General features: G+C 39.9%; 1 protein-coding gene across 1 annotated transcript in view; it reads left to right on the top strand.

Annotated features, from left to right (window-relative positions):
* Positions 1-19732, top strand: part of LOC146460855 (dynein axonemal heavy chain 5-like) — a 69544-nt gene that overhangs the window by 42345 nt on the left and 7467 nt on the right. The window contains exons 42-70 of the mRNA XM_085087808.1: positions 358-467; positions 940-1226; positions 1349-1418; positions 1733-1855; positions 2718-2848; positions 3921-4239; positions 4895-5121; positions 6160-6382; positions 6730-6831; positions 6942-7016; positions 7605-7772; positions 8188-8316; positions 8756-8842; positions 9429-9566; positions 10045-10172; positions 10495-10663; positions 11399-11554; positions 12105-12350; positions 12837-12929; positions 13441-13545; positions 14283-14421; positions 15014-15128; positions 15693-15849; positions 16439-16594; positions 16825-16943; positions 17481-17683; positions 18122-18195; positions 18714-18866; positions 19234-19300. Of these exons, the coding sequence (XP_084943934.1) occupies positions 358-467; positions 940-1226; positions 1349-1418; positions 1733-1855; positions 2718-2848; positions 3921-4239; positions 4895-5121; positions 6160-6382; positions 6730-6831; positions 6942-7016; positions 7605-7772; positions 8188-8316; positions 8756-8842; positions 9429-9566; positions 10045-10172; positions 10495-10663; positions 11399-11554; positions 12105-12350; positions 12837-12929; positions 13441-13545; positions 14283-14421; positions 15014-15128; positions 15693-15849; positions 16439-16594; positions 16825-16943; positions 17481-17683; positions 18122-18195; positions 18714-18866; positions 19234-19300 (4269 nt within the window). The remainder of the gene's footprint in view (positions 1-357; positions 468-939; positions 1227-1348; positions 1419-1732; positions 1856-2717; positions 2849-3920; positions 4240-4894; positions 5122-6159; positions 6383-6729; positions 6832-6941; positions 7017-7604; positions 7773-8187; positions 8317-8755; positions 8843-9428; positions 9567-10044; positions 10173-10494; positions 10664-11398; positions 11555-12104; positions 12351-12836; positions 12930-13440; positions 13546-14282; positions 14422-15013; positions 15129-15692; positions 15850-16438; positions 16595-16824; positions 16944-17480; positions 17684-18121; positions 18196-18713; positions 18867-19233; positions 19301-19732) is intronic.

The raw sequence follows: 19732 nt of genomic DNA, 5'->3' as shown, positions 1-19732 counted from the left end.
TACTAGCATAGGCTCTGATCTTTGTTTCAATCACGGCCTTGAAATATTTTGTCATTATCTTTTTCTACATTTTATAATAAACGCATAGTATAATTAACGCGGGTAAAATGAAAAGCCCTGGTGGGACGATATATTTCTCTCAGCCAGTTGCCACTGACCCATTTAAATTTCGTTCATATCTGCCAACGACACACAAATCGCTGCTTACTTATACTATGGATCCCTCACGCAAAAACTTTCTCCTAAAAAAAAAGCTTCAAACACTCCTTCCCTTGAAAAGTTTGCCCTCTTTACACGTAATATGTGCTTATATGCTTATATGTACATTGTATTTATTCTATCTTTTTTTTTATCAAGGTGTAATCGGGGCTGGCCATTTCTGTTCAGAGCGAGGCTTTTCAAGTGTTGTGCAAGAACTCGCCACCAAACTTGTTCCATGCACACGCAGATTGTGGCAACTAACCAAGGTATTCAGATTTGTAATGTCGTACGGTTTGTATGTTGTACAGGCAATACGCGATATCCTTTATAAAAAAAAAAGGCATTCTTGTTTACATTACGTGATGAAAATACGAAATTGACTATGGCAGCATTGAAAAGTTGTTTTGAACCCAAGCTAAAGGCTTGTCCCCGTACTTGTGAATTCTGCGAAACTCGTGATGCATGTTTGTGTACGTTACACAAACCTGGACGTACACTGTTCACGAGCGCTCTAAAAAGAAACGAATCTCATTTGCAGCTGACTGTAAATGCCGTAATGAAACTGGACAGTGATACCTGACAGCGAATGTACACATTGTTCAGTCAACTTTAATCGTGTGGCTTGTTTTACTGTATCGATGTTTGAAATTATTCCAAACTTGGCCTGCACCCTTTGGCCGTCGTTTGTATTTGATTCTAGTTTACCCCTAAAGATTTTGTTTTGTTTGTTTACATCAGATCAAAATGCTTCCCACTCCAGCCAAATTTCACTACATCTTCAACCTGCGTGATTTGTCCAGGATTTGGCAAGGTATCCTCTACTGCATCTCTGAAGTAGTATCGACTGAGCAGTCCTTAATGTCTTTATGGAAACACGAGTGCATACGGGTAATTTCCGATCGCTTCACGAATCAACCCGATAAGGACTGGTTTGAAAAGACAATGAAGAGAGTCATCGGTGAGGAGCTCGGCGAAGACTTGCAGGCGATGATTGAGGAAATTCCATATCTGGTTGACTTTCTGAGGTTTGTATATGCTTGTCGCATGTTGGATTTGTTTTGCCGCGTTCAATGGGCAACGAGTGTCGTTCTGGATATATAGAGTTGCTATTTGGGATTTTAATTATTACGTCTTGTTTATTGTTTAGGGATGCCCCAGAAGCTACTGGAGACGAACCCGACGATGCAGATTTTGAAACACCAAAGGTTTATGAATTGGTACGGTGACAATTTATAAATAACTTTATCCGGTGACCCTTGCTGCCGTCTACATTCCACTTTCATGTCACTCGCCCCTCCAGTTTAAATGGTATAAAACAATTGCCGTCAATTTCATCATTTCAGGCGTTGAAGACGAAGTTTCCACGATTAGTGAAAGCACTAATCTTTAATGAAGCAAAACGACTTCTTTGCCTGTCAAGGGTGATCTCGGAAGATGCCTCTCAACTTTAAGAACTTTTTTTTTTCCTTTTATATTTTCTTGTGGTAACATTAATTTCCCTTAATTTTATTTTTCTATACTTTACGTAAAGATTCCATCGTTCGAAGGTCTTGAAGAAAGGCTGAAGATGTACCTGGAACAGTATAACGACAGTATTCGAGGCGCCGGCATGGATCTTGTGTTTTTCAGGGACGCCATGATTCATCTTATGAGAGTAAGTAACAGCGAGTCACACAAGACCTTTTTTTCTCTACGGAGACTTTGATTAAAGGTTGACTTGTATCTTCGAGTTTTATCACTTCCCTAGCTCCAGCTATACATGCTCATAACTTTTAGCTGGCCAAGCAACAAGAACACAAGTTGTAGAGTTGGCCACTAAGAAGGCAATTAACAATTGAAGAAATCGAAACGTTCAAGACAGCAAGGTTGACTTGTTTCTGTCGAGGTTTGAAAACGTCGTAATCACAACCAAACACTCTTTTCTTGCCCCCGCCCCCCCCCCCCCCCCCCCACTTACACATATACGCTTGTTTGTTTGCTTTTTGTTTTTGTTTGTTTTTGTTTTTGTTTTTTTCACTGTTAAACAAACAAAGACTATTCACGAATTTACGAAACACTTAAAGGTAAAAGACGCTCATTCGCGAAAGCGGAAGTTTGGGATAGTTATCATCAAAGTACTGTACAACAGCATTCAACTTAAAGGGATGGTGAGAGTTTAGGAAATTATTAACAGCACAAAGAGGGAGATGGTTTTTGTCTAAGAAAGGAAGAGATACGAAACTTGAGGGGTTTGAGAAAGCGCGAATCTCGCTTTGCCCCTAAATATTAGTGCTTAATATGTATGAAGTACTGTTCGCTTACTTTGAATAACAAACCACAGTTTTTCTTTTCTTGTACTATACTGAACAATGTCCCCTCGATTTCGCGAAGATTTCATCTGTAGGGTCGTTCGAAATGTTTTCTTCAGTTCCAGTTAAACTAATGGTAACTTCAGTTGCTTTATTTATCTGAATGTGGAAATGAAAAACACAGCAACGAACAGATTTGTCAGTAACAATTCCCTGCTTTTTTTCCAGGTGTCCCGCATTATTCGCACGCCACGTGGTAACGCCCTCCTTGTGGGGGTAGGGGGTTCTGGAAAACAGAGCTTAACACGCCTGGCTTCCTTCATCGCTGGCTACAAGACATTCCAGATCACTCTGACCAGGTACAGTGATAGGCAGTTTATAATAGAAGGGATTTGCAATCGAGTTTATAAGAACCCGAACATAATCACAATTTCTGTAGACCTGCAGACAGGAAATACGTCTTTCTTTGGGTAAACATGTTTCGGATGAAATTTCAGCCATCTTCAGTGCTAGCAGGTTCTGTTACCTGTACTGAACATGGATGATGCTTCATCCTAAACATGTTTACTCTAAAAATAGTCGTACGTTTAGTAAAACAATCACAATTCTAAACAAAAGTGCAGAACACGATTAACCAATCACAGCTCAAAGGAAATACACGTTAACGACAGAAGCACAGGAAAACACGCAAGCAAGTCACGGTTTAGTTTGTTTTACTTCTAATTGGCCAGGTAGTTATTAAAAGTAAGAGAGGCTCTGGTTGACAGACAGTCTGTCAAACATTCTGTTTACTCTTCTGTTAAACTGTAAGCATTTAGTAATGAGCAGTAATGCACCTAGTCATATGGCGTGCAAACTGATACTGTCTGAGTCAGTCTTTATTATGGTCAGTCTTTTAACTATTCAACAATGGGATACATTCAGGCAGTCAGTCATTGGTTAATCAGTCGATCGCTTGGTCCTACGTTCAGTGAGTCCTTAGTTGTTGGTCAGTCAGTCAGCCGTTCAACCGACATCTTGGATAGTCAGTGATGTTCGTCCAACTAAGGTTCCAGAGGTACAGACTAGTCAGGAGGACTTGCCATTCAGTCAATCAGTCCAATGTTTCTTTCCTACCCTCTGTTTGTCCATCTATCAGTCAGTCGTCCATTCATTCGCCATTAGTGGGTCAGCCAGCCAGCCATTCAGTTATCCTCTCAGCCCATCCATCCCTTTGTCTATCTGTCCATCAGTCAGTCAGCCATCCATCCAAGCAGTCATTTAGTTAGTTGGTCAGACAGTGCGGCGGTCAGTTATCCCGCCAGGCATTTAGTCAGCGAGTCAGTCTGTTTGTGAGAATGGTAAAACAGAATGAGGAAACAGAGTACAATCAACGGATTTAAGAAGCCACCTTAATCAGTCATTTCGCAATTACCGCTTCTAATCCCTCAGATCTTACAACGCATCGAACCTGATGGAAGACCTCAAGTATCTTTACAGAGTGGCTGGAATGCAGGGTCAAGGCATAACATTCATCTTCACAGACCAAGAAATCAAAGAGGAAGGATTCCTTGAGTACCTTAACAATTTGCTCTCCTCGGGAGAGATCTCTAATCTGTTTGCCCGTGATGAAATCGATGAAATCTGCAGCGAGCTAATCCCAGTCATGAAGAAAGAGTTCCCCAGGAGACCCCCCACGGGGGAGAATCTGTACGACTACTTCTTGACGCGATCGAAGCATAATCTTCACGTCGTTCTATGTTTCTCGCCGGTACGTCACTATATTTTTCTAAAGAATGATTGGTTTGTAATTGCTTATCATGTTAGTAACGTCCTATTTTTAAAACAGAGTGGAGCGAATTTTGGTGTTCACTGTTAATTTAGATGGTCTTAATGTACAAACAAATTCTTCGTTGATACAAAACACCATATTCGTATTCTACGTAGTGAACTGGATATAGCTTGCAATGGAGACTATTGCCGAGGAATATATTAAAAATATATATATTTGCAAGTGAAAAGATTCTCCAGCTTAAGCCTTGTGCAAGCTAGTTCCGTTCAATACCGATAATACCAATACGGTCTATTGGAGAACAAAATCTGGGAAAACTGGTGAGGGTGATTCAAATCGTGATCTTTTAAGTGAAAGTGCAGTTATTTGTTGTACTGATGTAAAGCCACTCATTATCACTTTGAGTTACAGGAAGAGAGTAACATTTATTCTGCAATAATTTCTTTCAAAATTATCACAAAGACACATTTCATGTCGTTCGCAAACGCTTGAGTCCCCTCAGTGAAGAAACTTAAGATGGAAATTCCATTTTGTAATAGAACGTAAAACTGCCTATCTCTACCCATATTTACTAAATGGTATGAAAACACCTTGAAAAATAAATCTTTTCAACAACCCTTCATTATCTTCACAGGTTGGCGAGAAATTTCGTAACAGGTCTCTGAAGTTTCCCGGTCTGATCAGCGGTTGCACGATGGATTGGTTCAGCCGCTGGCCAAAAGATGCTTTGATCGCGGTAGCAGATCACTTTTTGTCCAGCTTTGAAATTGTTTGTGACGCCAAAGTTAAGAAAGAAGTGGTACACGCCATGGGTGTCTTTCACGACGGTGTGGCTATCAGCTGTACTGATTACTTTCAGAGGTAATGGTGATCTACATTTAACTTCGCTTAAAATTGTTAATACGGTTAATCTCTATTAAATGCACAAGTTATCTTTATCGGTCAGTTGGCGGTCTTTAACATTGCCAGGACGACACTGTAAACAAAGCCTTGCTATACCATCGCCTATATTAAGCGGCCGTTGTTGCTTTCTTGTTACGACAAGCGATTTTCTTTTATACCATGTTACCTCCCCCCCCCCCCCCCTCAAACCCCAAACCCCAAACCCCAGAACAATTCGGTTCGCCTTTCTTTACCCCGTGAAACGGTTGAAAGGAAAGGTTTTAAGATACAAATAAAAGTGAAAAGTGTTACAGCTTTGATAAAATACCGTTCATTTACTGTAACTTTAAAATGCACTCATTTCGATGTCTTTTGGTGTAGTGCCCACACTAAAACGATCACAAACGCTAGAGTGGAGGCATTTGAGGCTTTCGAAAACGCTGACGCAGGAATGCTACAAACATCGTTGGCGTGTCTATTTTTCGCATGCGCTGATCAATGTTATAACGTTTTCCTCGTTGCGTGTCAGCACATTGCAATGTTTTGATGCGTTTTCGGTAAGGCGAGAACGGGGCGTTTGGAAAACGTAAAAGTATGAACTGAGTCTTCTACTTAAATGAAATTTGTTTTGAATATGAATATATGAAACATGTGTTTGAACTGCGGGTGAAAGATTAAATAGGAGAAAGATTCTCGCAGTTATTTACGCAGTTGGGAAAAGAAAGCGTGAAAAAATTTCAGGCTTGAACGGGATTTGTACCCATGACCTCTGCGATGCCGGTGCAGTGCTCTACCAACGGAGCTATCAATCCATCTGGGAAACATCTTGGGAGCTGCATGGTGTTGTCATGGGTTCGAATCCCGTTCAAGCCTGATTTTTTTCCCCAAGCTTTTTTTTCCAAACTGCTTAAGTTGGGTAAATAACTGCAAGGATCTTTTTTTCTATTCAATGGAGATGTGTTTTATTTTATAAGTTTCAAATAACAACAACAACTTACCCTATATTCTTCTTTTCAGATACCGTCGGGCGACCCATGTCACCCCCAAATCATACCTGTCCTTTATAAACGGCTACAAGTCCATCTATGCCTCAAAACGAGAGGAAATTGGCGAATTGGCACGGCGGATGAACACTGGCTTGGACAAGCTCGTTGAGGCTAGTGAATCAGTTGCTCAGCTGTCCAAAGAGTTAGCCCTGAAAGAGAAAGAACTGGCATTGGCATCTGAAAAAGCTGAGAAGGTAGGAATATTTGTAACCAAAAAATGACAAATTGACAATGTTTCTTCGATATCACTACACCAAACTCCATTAGACGCCGTTCTATAATACCGTCGATGTGTGCTATTTCCAGTCGAACATAAAGTCCATTTTGATTTCCGTGCTCTTGTCAGAGAACAGTAACGACAACAACAACAACCCGATTTGCCGCCTTAACCGAAGTAGCACGCTCGACTAACGTACGCAGAAAGAAAGCCAATAGGGCTGAGTGGTTCCGACAGCCAAATTGGTATCCACTTTTCAGAAGGAGGTTTGACTACGTTTCTTTTGTGTAAGGATCTATACTAACCCATTATTTCCCTTGTCAGGTATTAAAAGAGGTTACAGTAAAAGCTCAAGCAGCAGAAAAAGTCAAAGCTCAAGTTCAGAAAGTCAAAGACAAGGCACAAGCTATCGTGGATGATATCGCGGTAAGTTCACTATTCGCAACATACCGTAATGACATTGGGTGGAAAGTAACTTGAAACCTTAACTTGGGGGAATTCTATGTTAGTTACTTTTGTTATTTTGCCCTGTCTAGGCGGACAAAGCTGTTGCTGAAGAAAAACTAGAAGCCGCAAGACCTGCTTTGGAAGAAGCTGAAGCTGCCTTACAGGTGAGGAGTATTGTAGTGTGGGTGGGTTGGACTACGTGTTCTGTGTTGTATACACTTATTCGCCGTCTACGATGCGATCTTTACATGACAAACTAGGACACGTGTTACTCGTCTTATAAAAAGAAAGTACGGTAAAAGTTGCAATGGGCTTATACATGCACATTCCTTTCTTGAACGCCTTCTTGGCTTGTTTCCTTTGCAAAGATACTTTATGTAGGCGATTTGACTGCCTTTTCAAATCACTAGTGCAAAGAATTGGTCTTGATTATAAAGGGCCATGACCGCCATCGCGGCGGTTTCTTGCGAAACAAATGCCAGCGACCTGTGCTTTTCATTTGGATAGCAACCGAAACCTTCATGAGGGAAACTCTCAAGGTACCTTTGCAACACTTCTGCTATCAGCTTCACCCGCTGCAGAAATTAAGGACAAAATGCAACCACCCGCTCAAAATCTCCGTGAATTTTTCTTTACTGAAACCCAAAACATTTTGTTAGATCTTCAGAAAAATGAATTTGACGATTTCAGGGAGACGAGCCGTTAATATAACAAACGTTTTTTTTTTTTTTGTTATTGTTGTTCGTTACCAGACTATCAAAGCTGCTCACATCGCCACGGTCCGTAAGCTGCCCAAGCCGCCACATCTGATCATGCGCATTATGGACTGTGTGTTGCTGCTGTTTCGGAAAAGGCTGGACACGGTGGTCTATGATGCGGAGAGAAACTGTACAAAGCCCTCGTGGAGCGAGTCTCTAAAGGTAGGAATCAAGACTTATGAAACTTTAGGAAGTCGAAGAAGTTCAATGATTTAAGGTCCAGAAAATCCTGCAATTTTTGCTCCTTTTGTATGAAGGTTTCTAAGATCGTGTGTTTGATTTCGTGTGACCATGAAAATTTATGGAACTCAAAGCCGTGGAATTTAAGGCAGCAAAAGGTGTTATTCGCTGGTTGAACGCTCACATGGGAATATTTTTGCTAGACTCATAATTGGCAGTATTTTCGTCTTTTTCGAATAGATTTTTGGTTGAGTCAGTTATTCCTAAAACGGAATGAGAATAGCCTGATTAGTTCCGAGAGAAAACTTCAAAAGAGCACGTCCCTTTGGTGCCCACTTTTAAGAGGTCTGACTGCATTTGAAGCAATCAACGGTTTTTTGACGTTTTTGTCTCTCAGATGATGAGCCAGTCCAACTTTCTGTCATCACTCCAATCCTTCCCGAAGGATACCATAAATGACGAAATGGTTGAACTTCTTGCTCCTTATTTGGAGATGGACGACTATAATATGGAGACAGCTAAAAGGGTAGGAGAAGGCTTACATTAAAAATTCATTGTTCTTTCCCCAATATTAACATTCATGTATCTCAACGTAGCTTTTTATTAGGACTTGTAAACTATTTATCGTCAGGATTAATATTATTTTTTTAGATTATTATCGTGAGAATTTTAATAGTTTGTTTCAAGGAATCGAATTTTTTTAGATTATTATTAGCAAATTGTTATTCTAATTTTAGTACTCATTATCGTAGATTTAATTTAATAGCAATTGTAGAAATTTATTTATTGTATATTCCTCGTGTTACTAGTTGATAGCATTTGATTAATACCCTCCCCTTATTGGTCACTTATTTTATTGTCATGGCCTATATGTTTGATTAATTGGTGGCTCTTAGTTAGATGCTAGTGACTATTAGGGTTAATCAGTGTCGCACTTAATAACATGTGGTTTCTCACATGCGCAGGTTTGCGGAGATGTCGCTGGTCTCTGCTCGTGGACGAATTCAATGTCCGTCTTTTTTGGTATCAACAAAGAGGTGTTACCTCTGAAGGTAAGTTTTAATGCTTAACTGTTTAAAGCAGTTCTCTCTCGTAAGCGTGTGTAACTGTGCCCAAACTGCTTGTTGATTGTTGTTAATAAAGAAGATAACTTTCTTTTCGTTCATTGTACTATGTTCACTTTGACGTGGATCACGACGTCTCGACTGCTTCTCCTGGACTTCACAATGTGGTTTAGTCGACTACCGCGCGTGTGATTTACAATATAGAAATTTATCGTCATTTTTTCACAGATTTCATCAACAAACGTGCCGCTTCATTTTACTCATACTTTGGGCCACCAGGCAGCTCTTAGAACGGGTCACAGGATTGGCTGAAAAAGCAATAGTGCGGCAGTGATCAGACAACAAAAACAATGGATCCTAGCCGTGAAACAATAAAGCTGTGTGATATACATGTACAGATCCAACCAACTTACAGTTTCTAAAGAGCTGAATACTCTCTACAAAATTCACAGCATGCAAACACAAGCCAATGGATTTTGTCTTGGGTTCCAAAGTAACCCATTCGCTCATTTTTTTTTATCTTGTGTCAAACTATGTGAATAGCATTTAAGTGTTGCCCAACATTCGTTCCCAGGCTAACTTGACAATTCAGGAGGCGAAACTGAACGTGGCTCAAAACGATCTGAACGTTGCGCAGGCGCAGTTGGATGAAAAACAGGCTGAACTGGATAAAGTACAGGCCATGTACGATAAGGCCGTGCAAGAGAAACAGGTAAAACTAGTCTGAGAAAGGGTGTCCTTTAGCTGTATTCAAATGTTAGTTGTAAGAATGTTTGCCTGTTTCGATCAAAAAATGAACGATGAGCTTTCAGAAAGTGGGAACTTAATGCATAACGAAATGCATAACAATTCCTGAAGAGAAACAAAGGAAATCACTACCGTGAAGCAGCTTTGGGAAAGTCTTCTTAATTAAAATAGAAAAATTCCCGAACTCTTGCTTTGAATTTCTCAAAGAATTATTGATGGCTTGAGAAACTGTATCAAACGCTCGAAAAAGTGTTTCATCCGATTTCTAAACGACACCTTGGAAAAAGTAAGTAAATAAACAAATAAAGTTACCTCGATTCTGTGCATAGTTTTTTTGCAACCTTCTTCTTGGTGTTTGGAAATCGAATGATACGCTCTTCCTTGTGTTTGACATATCACTTAAAACATACGGAGTACTTAACGGGGTTAACTGGATTTAACAGGATCTACTGGATGACGCTGAGACATGCCGCCGGAAGATGCTGGCAGCATCCACTCTGATTGGTGGATTAGGAGGCGAGAAAGAAAGGTGGACGGAACAGAGTAAAGAATTTGAAGCTCAGATCGGCAGGTATGAACATGAGACGGGTAGTCTAGTGTGCAAGCTATCTATGCTGCTTAACAGTTGCTTTGATTTTTGCACCGACGTTTAATTGTTATTTCTCCTAACTTATTCTTGTCTGGCGTTTCACAAGTTGGACTTCTTATAGTTATAAGTCTTTTAGAAACTTAAAATTAATCGCGTTCGAGAAAGCGGACCCTAGTTTACAAAATAATACAGGTAGGCTTTGAGTACTAGAAAAGCACCATCTTCACCTCTCCTTTTCCACCTTCACACCCAAACTTTAGATCTGTTCTCCTCAGGAACTAATCAAATTTTGTTTTCATCGTAGATTGGTGGGAGACGTATTGCTTTGCACGGGCTTTTTGTCCTACTCTGGTCCGTTCAACCAGGAGTTTCGTGACATGTTGATGGAAAAATGGCAGAAGGACATGAAGTCACGCAAGATCCCATTTACTGCCAATCTGAATGTCACGGGCATGCTTGTTGATGCTGCAACGGTAAGCAGTGTTTGTTTTACTCACGTGCGTTGAAGCTTCCGTCTTGGGCCCTTTCGCACGCTTGGCCTTGTTTGTTTGTTTTTATTACGGTTAGACTTTCGTTCACATGGCAACGATTAAACACTGAAAAAAAAAAAAAAAAAAAGAAAGAAAATTTAAAACTGGCCAAAAAAGAGAAGTTGTTGAACATGCGTAGTTACATGTTACAGGAGATTTTGGAAAACTGAGATTTGTTGTTTGTTCGTGTGGATGTCAAAAACAGCCAAAGACAAATAATTTTTATGTGGTTTTTATGATTTTTATCCACACGGAAATGATAAGATTGTGAATGGTGCTTTATCCAAAACAGAGGCTTAACTAACAAGTGGCTAACCTGCGGGGAGACGTCTTCTATTTCCTTTGCTTCACGCGTGAACGAAATGAATCTGCACTCATGCCAGCAAGTTACCTGTTTTCTAGCAAACGGTGTTTTAAATCATTTAATGAAAATGGATACGTGCCAGATCTAGACCAGAGCACGCTGTGTTTAGAACAGAACAGAAGATAAATGTCCATTAAAGTTTACCCAGAATTCGCTTAATACTAACTGAGAAGTTTTTTTATTGCATTGTAAAAAAAAACTTTGCATTATTGTCTGCTTGTTTATTTGTTTGTTATTGTTCCTGAAAAGCCCCTTTTAGGCGGTTCAATAAAGTATGTATTATTCAATGAATTGTGTTTGTTGTTTGTTTCCAGGTAGGAGAATGGAACCTTCAGGGTTTGCCGAACGACGAGTTATCGGTACAGAACGGTATCATTGTTACCAAGGCAACGCGGTTTCCCCTGTTGATAGATCCGCAAGGTCAAGGAAAAGCCTGGATTAAGAACAGGGAGAAGGACAGCGAAATGCAGGTGGGCCGAGTAGTTCTGTCATCCTGTTAGCTTCATTGCAAGTAAACTGTTCTGGCAGGGCTTTCTCTCAATCTCGATTGTTTTGCTGCGACAGTGTAACACAAGCGCAAAGCAAGCAATAAGTTGGAAGTTGGATCAAGGGCCATACTATCTTGTTACCTGATGTTAGCCCAGTCATATGCGAGTGGATTGTTCACAGCCCTGTGACAGTCTTCCTAGTTTGCTAAGTCGGTAGGCGAAGTGAGTTTAACGATCGAAACTGTGCAACTTGTACCGCCGCACGCTAGCATCTTGCGCTCGCTATTTGTAGCAAATGAAGAGCCTTGAGGAAATTGAGAGCTTACTCGTGACGATTACGCTGGCACTATTTCCCGACATTCCCGGAAGTATTAGTGGACGTTTTGCTAATTATAACGAGTGAAAAAAAAGAAGTTATAATGAAGGCTAGAAGATTTGTCTTATGTACTGTTTATTACAGTTGTATACAAAATGTCGATAAGAATAGATGGTAAAGAGAACCTCAAAAATGGCACTATGTTTTGTGTAACAGGTGACTTCACTAAACCACAAATACTTTCGAAATCACCTTGAAGACAGCCTCTCGCTTGGAAGACCGATGCTTATCGAGGACGTGGGCGAAGAAATGGATCCAGCTCTTGACAATGTATTAGAGAAAAACTTCATCAAAAGTGGTAGCACTCTAAAAGTGAAGGTCGGAGACAAGGAGATTGATGTCATGAAAGGCTTCATGTTGTACATCACAACGAAGCTCTCGAACCCCGCCTACACTCCTGAGGTAAGTGACTCTTAAGAAACCTGTTTGTAAGTGATAATTTCACCTTCAATCAATTTGCTGTTGGCTGTCTAGAAATTCCACGTTTAGGAACAATACTTAGTGGGCTTTGGTTGTTCGAGGTATCGAAAGTAGGGGAAGGCAGGGGTGGAGCAGTGGTAAGAGAACTCCCTTCTTGTTAGTCTGGCCGGAATTCGATTTCCAGGGTGGACGCCATATGTTGGTTAAGTTTGTTGTTGGGTCTCGTCCTTGCTCCGAGGGTTGTTCTCCGGATTTCCGGTTTTCCTGGACGAAAAACCAAAATTTCCAAAATGCCAATTTGACATGGAGACAGTGGATGAAGAGCCACTCTATGGATATGCCTTTGGAAATTTCTTTCTCATTCATTTATTTATCAAGATACTACTACAATCATAAAATCACTTGCCTTCAGGAATCGCAATACGTCATGCCTTGATGTTAACCTTTTTCTCTTGTAACCGCAAACAGATCAGTGCTCGAACCTCCATTATTGACTTCACTGTGACCATGAAAGGATTGGAAGACCAGCTGCTTGGTCGTGTGATCCTGACAGAAAAAGCGGTAAGTTGAATCTTTGTTGATAAACGCAACGAATTTCTCTGTTATAGAAAATTACGCGAAGTTAGTTGTTCACCTCGAACCGGCAAAGATGGATCGGCAAGTAAATCTTGGTGATCTGACATTGTACGACCAAATTTCGAGTGTCCATCTGGCGCTACAGACAGACGTCCATTTTATAAATATCCCTCGGGTGATGTTCGTTTGCTACAAACACTCAATGAAAAAAGTCAACGGCATTATTCCCGTAGTTTTCCTCTGAAAGACGTTCTTGATTTGAGTAAACTTGTGTATGGTCATATGACCTGAACTTCCCTGAACATGCAGTATCGCTCATAAATTATGCTTACTGAGGAAGTCATGTGTGTCAATGAATCATGCCGTGTGTTATACGTCATGATGACCAATAGTTCCACAAAATTCCCTATTAGAACAAAATTATGGACCAACACCGTCTGCCGTGCTAACATGCATTTATTGAAGTAGAAACCACGTTTGTTATTATTTGCCACAGGAATTAGAGGCTGAGCGAACGAAACTCATGGAGGACGTGGCTTCGAACAAGAGAAAGATGAAAGAACTGGAAGATAATTTACTTTTCAGACTCACAAGTACTCAGGTAATGAAATCATGTCATGCTCAATTCAGCTAGATTTTTTTAATCCGTTAACTATTTGATGGAAAGTGAAAAATATAGATCGTCATTTTTTTTTTGTCACTTTTATTTTTCCCAGAGTAAAGGCCCATTATTTCGGTTACTTCTCCATGTAAGCCTGTGCTTGTTGGTGTATATAACCTTGAGACTAGCAGCAGGTTTTTCAAATCTATTTGCCCGTTAAGGAGAAAGCCAAGACTTCTTAGCCCGGGTTGTCGATAATTAAGGACGGTGCTTCCTTTTGTTGGTTGCGCAACTCGGAATGGTTTGAAAAGAACGCTTTTCTTGGCGAAGGTGTTTGCTTATACCGAAGTACAGTATTTGGTTTTGCGAGAAAACAGATCTTAGCAGGAGTTATTGGAATCCTTAAACGAAGTTGGGGGTAACCACGAATTTTTCATAGATGATTAAGCTTGAGTTTGGGTTGTTGTTGTTGGGTTTTTTTCTTTCTTTCTTTCTTTCTTTTTTTTTTTTTTTTTTTGAACAATTATTATTCTCCCTGAAAAACGCGGCTGGTGTTGCAATGCAAGGGCCGAAGTAAACCACCCGGAACCGCGGAACAGGAAAAATTGTGAGGAAGGGGGATAGGGGGGGGGTGGGGGGGGGGGAAATAAGAAACACAATGTCGAGTTTTTAAACACGGGGTCGTATTATTCCGAGGATGTTCTTCCTAGTACTTAGCCGCACCTTTGTTTTCACAGGGTTCACTTGTGGACGATGAATCACTGATTGAGGTGCTAAGTACAACCAAAGCTACAGCAGAAGAAGTCAGCCAAAAACTTATAGTAGCCGCTGACACGGAAATCAAGATCAACGGTGCAAGAGAAGAGTTTAGGCCTGGTAAGAACCCATCTTCACTCAGTGGAGATTTGTTTGTTTGTTTTTGAATTTGTGTGGTATTTCGTTATGATAGGTGTGTAGTACAAAAACGGTCAGTTTTGTTTTCTTGAGAAATTATCTCGGGATACATCGATGCTCGCTGGAAAACAAAACTGTTCTCACAGGACCAGGTTAATCTGGGGAAAAATTTGATAGAGCGTGGTAAAGTCACCGAGGTGAACGTTTTGAAATTGAAACTGACGATTCAAAACTCAATAAATGCATGGGTAGCAGGGATGGCGCAGTGGTAAACAGCGCTCATCACTCTCCGGGTTCCATTCCTTTACTCGTGTCATTTGTGGGTTGAATTTGTTGTTGGTTCTTGTCCTTGGTTCGAGAGGTTTTTCCGAGAAGCAGTGTCACATTACAGTTCACAGCGGCCGATTAATCGTTGGATTCTAATGGGAACATTCCTTGAGCCCACGCCGGCCATATTTGGAATTTAATCATTTCTAGCAGTTTCTACTTGTCAGAATACAACGAATGATAGCGCTCATTAGGCTGAACAAAACTCCAGAATATAACAATCCTTATTGCTGTTGTTATTTTCCAGTGGCCACTCGAGGCAGTATCTTGTATTTCTTGATTGTTGAAATGAGCATGGTGAATTGTATGTACCAGACTTCGCTCAAACAGTTTCTTGGATTATTCGACAACGCTATGGCAAGGTAAGGGCCTGAAGCAAAGAATACTGAGGAATTTTTAAGTGCTGTGATGACTTCAGTCCTGAGGGCAGAAAACGGGGAAAACATATAGTTTTCTCTTGGCAAAGACCTCAAAAGATAGTTTTATTGAGGTTTTTCATTGTGACTTACTTTATTCCGTGGTATGATTACCTTTCTGAAACGTCAGATTGATTGGAAATTAAACAGTACTGTACTCGGACGAGGTGTCTATGCACAGAGGTACCCAGCTTTGTTTTGTTAATCTCGGAAATGTTTCGGAGAGGTGAATTTTTACTTCACTTTACTTGTGCCTTGGCGCCAAGATGGCACGTAGGGGTGAATTACTACATCAATTTTTGGTCCAGTATCAGCGATTTCCGGGTAATTCGGTAAGATGTCCTATATGAACAGAGATATTATCATCTGATATGTTGCTAGGTAGTAAATATTATTCCAACAGCTCTCAAAACGGGCAGGAATAATTACTGTTTGAAGAGTGAAAGGTAACAAACGCACCATCGTAAAAAAGAAACTGTTGCCGACACTTTTGTCTTTTGTTTGATTTAGGTCGCATCCGTCTCCGATCACTTCCAAGAGGATACACAATATTATAGATTACTTGACGTATGAAGTGTGGAAGTACTCTTGCCGTGGTCTGTATGAGAATCACAAGTTTTTATTCACTCTCCTTCTCGCGCTTAAGATTGATCTACAGACTAAGAAGGTGAGCTTGGCTTTTTTTAATTACAAGGAAGCTTCCTTGATACCAGGGACAGACCTTGCTTATCAGTTTTGCGTTCACGAAGTTACAGATTAAAACCAGTAATTGTGTTTGGAAGGACCACCGCAACAAAATAAAAGTACTGGATCCTGTAGTAAAGGATCTAAACAGCAACAAATTGTAGAATAAATAATGTAAAAAAAAAAATGAGCAAGGCTCATTTCACGGTGAAAACAGCCTTGCTCTTTTTTAGATTATAAGTTACAAATATGCCATGAGAGTTTCAGAATAAATGGGTTGTATCATTGAGTCTGGAAGCTCTTTCATCAAAAACTGTGCTTAACTTAATAAACAGCATTAGGCGTCAAATCTTTGACTATGTTTTCGACATACTGTTAAGTTAACGTGAGAATGCTGTTTGAAAAACGCCAATACGAGATATATTTCTCTAAACAATTCTCGTTTAGTCGTACGCCATATTGGATTTTATCTATCGCCTCGTGTAAACAGCCATGAATCAGTGCTAACGTGAGTTCAATAATTTCAACTAAAATGATTCGTAAATAAGGGATTGTGTTTCTGTGATTTTCAGGTGAAACATAGCGAGTTCATGACACTGATCAAAGGAGGAGCCTCACTTGACCTGAAGGCTGTACAACCAAAGCCATGTAGATGGATCACAGACGTGACTTGGCTGAACCTTGTGGAGCTCAGTAAACTGCCTCAATTCTCGGACGTACTCAATCAGGTATGATCCCCTCAAACTTGAATCGTCTACTTCAAAGTAAAATGGCAGTGAATATTTTGATCAATCTTCTCTCTTCGTTAAACTTTCTTTCCCGTTTTCTTCTCTTGGGTGTTTTGTTAACAAAAATTAATTACACGATGCTTTGGGATTATCTCTTGTACGTGTCAGTGCTTTCTCCTCGTGTTGACTTCCTTCATAATAAGAATTCCGGATTTTATTCCAAACTGTAGATCGCTCGCAACGAGAAACAGTGGAAAGCCTGGTTTGATAAGGACGCTCCAGAAGAATCCGACATTCCTGATGGCTATGCAAACTCGCTGGACACGTTTAGAAAACTCTTGTTGATCAGGTTAGGAGCTGTATCTGTACCTTTTTTTCTCCTAAGAGTGTATCCAATCAAAATTAGGAGAGAGTTATTTTAATTAATCTGAAAATTCCAATTCGATCTGCATAGTGTTCCTAATTAGTGCTCTGCTTTAAATACGTTGTCACTAAAATTATTTATTTATTTCCATTCATTTTTGAAAACGATTTCTTAGCATCGGTAGAAGTCACTAGAAAGTCGCCTTTTCTGTCGTTTGCAATCATTTATGTGTGGGTGGTGAAACATATCAAAACCTATATGTGTGGATCAAAAGCATGCGTTTTAAAAATAACTGCATAGGCGTGGGTTGTGTCTCAAAGTCTCCAAAAGTATGATGTATGCAGATTTTTCCATCGCCGTTCTTCAGTGTCTGTTCTCTGAAACAATGAATTGTGTCGGAATTTGTTAGGAACCGTGCCATGAATATGCATTCTTGAGATCAAAACGGTGTTTAAATTAATACATAATCCCGCCCTTTGAAATCGACTTTTACTCATTACTCTCTCGTTCTGTCATTGTCAGGTCTTGGTGTCCTGATCGAACGATGGCACAGGCACGAAAATACATCGCAGAATCCATGGGATCGAACTACGCCGAGAACGTCATCCTCGATTTGGAGAAGACCTGGGAAGAGAGTGATAACAAGACACCGCTTATCAACTTTTTGTCCATGGGCTCAGATCCCACTAGTCTCATTGAAAACCTCGCTAAAAGACACAAGTTTGGTACGTGATGCGACAAATCATTGAACCGTATTTAATAAACCAAGCACTTTTGAATGAGCCAATTTTAAGTATTCCTCCACGTACATGAACTTGCCCATGAATTGCCCATGGTTTGTAGGCTTAAAAATTGGTTATTGAACTTAAAATAACATGCAGATTTTACTCGTAACTGTTATATAGAGTAAACCCAATCCTAAGCTGTGGTGTGGGGGCGGGGGTAGGGTGATCAGTTGTAGGGCAGTGGGATGACTCAAAGAAATATGCTGTTTCTAAGTATATTAAATTCTTCAAATGCTAAAACAATAACAAAGGTCTTACACTTATCAGACCAAAAGAATGCGCTTGGATTGGTCAAATACCAGTTATCAAGGCTAACCTTTGGATAGTTGACACGATTGAAATCACCCTTGCTTTTGTTTATTTTTGTTTTAATTATAGATTGCCGAGCCATTTCGATGGGTCAAGGGCAAGAGATCCACGCCAGAAAATTAGTTGGCCAATTTATGCAAACGGTATGTGATCATTAGATGAATTCTGCCCTTATTTCAAAATAAGGCCACGTGAAAAGCCATGTGACTATCCTTTGTTCAGGGACAAGAAAACCAAATCTTTCTAGATTAAGATACTTTACGTAACTCAAAGGAGGAACTGCATTTCGATTTGAACGTTCTACCACAACACAACCTCCCCTATGGCAAATTTGTTGCTTAATTTCTTCTTTAATGGTAATTATTTCTACAATATTCTGTTTGGTTTCTCGTTCTTTTATTCTCCATTTACAAACGTTCACACCTCAAATGCTATCTTGCCAACCCTGAAAGTTTCCTAAGAAAAACCTCGGAAACCAACATGCTTACCCACTAACTCGTTTTTGCTAACAGACAATCGCCTTTTGTCTCCCTTAATCTTTCTCATTAATAATTCCAACCTACTTCTCGGTGTTTGGAAATCGGAGGAAACACTCTTCCTCGTGTTTGATCCATTACATCTCCCATTTACGAAGGTATGATTCGTATATTTGTCTCTTCAGGGTGGATGGGCCCTTCTCCAGAACTGTCACCTCGGTTTGGAGTTTATGGATGAGTTGATGGACACCGTGGTGGAGGCTGAGCAGGTTCATGACTCATTCAGACTTTGGATGACAACAGAGGAGCATGTGCACTTCCCTATCGGCCTGTTACAGGTAAGCGTTAGCTCAAAGTCAGTTGGTCGACTTCCTCGTTTTTGGCGAACGTCCTAGTAATTCTTAGTAACAGTTAAATAACAAAAGAAACCAAAGTACAAACCTGAGAAATGACCTGAATTCGTTCAGAACTAGTTTCAGACTCATCAAAATATCTTTTTGTTTGAAAGTAGAAGCATCTTGGAGGAGCTTACCATTCTCTTTAGGACTCAATTCTAACTGCTGATGCAAGATGTATGTATTGGGGATCAGCTACTCAACAATGTCACCAGGGTTTAAATTTGACGAGAACTTTTAAAGTTAATCAACTTGTTATGTTACGTCAAACGCAATGCTCTGAATAACACTTAGTTTTTTTCTCTATCAGATGTCAATCAAATTCACCAATGAGCCTCCCCAGGGGCAAAGAGCCGGACTCAAGCGTACATACAATGGTGAGTTAATTTTGACCCGATTGCAAAAGTTTCATCCCACTGATTATAGCTTGATATTCTATTTTCATTTCTACCATGAATACCTCCTATTACGAAAATTAAACATGGCAGCTCATATTAATTCCCCATATATTGTTTCAAAAATTTTATTTACTAAGCAAGTAAAGAAAATTTGGCTTTAATAGAAATTCGTTTCGAACAATAAAAGAAAAACCTTCAAAAAAGTTATCTTCAATTGTCTTCTTCGGCCTATCGTTTTGTTGTTGTTGTTTTTTTTTTTTTTTTTTGTTTGTTTTTTTTTCGGAAATGAATTAAGTAGTAGCTGCACGTAACACTCTACGTTTGGATTTAAGACTTTGCAGTTGCACAGACAAATAGTGATTTTTGTATTAAGAAAAACCTTTTTTTTTAGAAAATTTTAGTTTTTAACTT

This window comes from Pavona decussata, unplaced genomic scaffold, assembly GCF_977016875.1.
Source record: "Pavona decussata unplaced genomic scaffold, jaPavDecu1.1 SCAFFOLD_207, whole genome shotgun sequence".
Lineage (NCBI taxonomy): Eukaryota > Metazoa > Cnidaria > Anthozoa > Scleractinia > Agariciidae > Pavona > Pavona decussata.
Note: the sequence above shows the minus strand (reverse complement) of the source record. Positions and strands in the feature narration are given on the sequence as shown.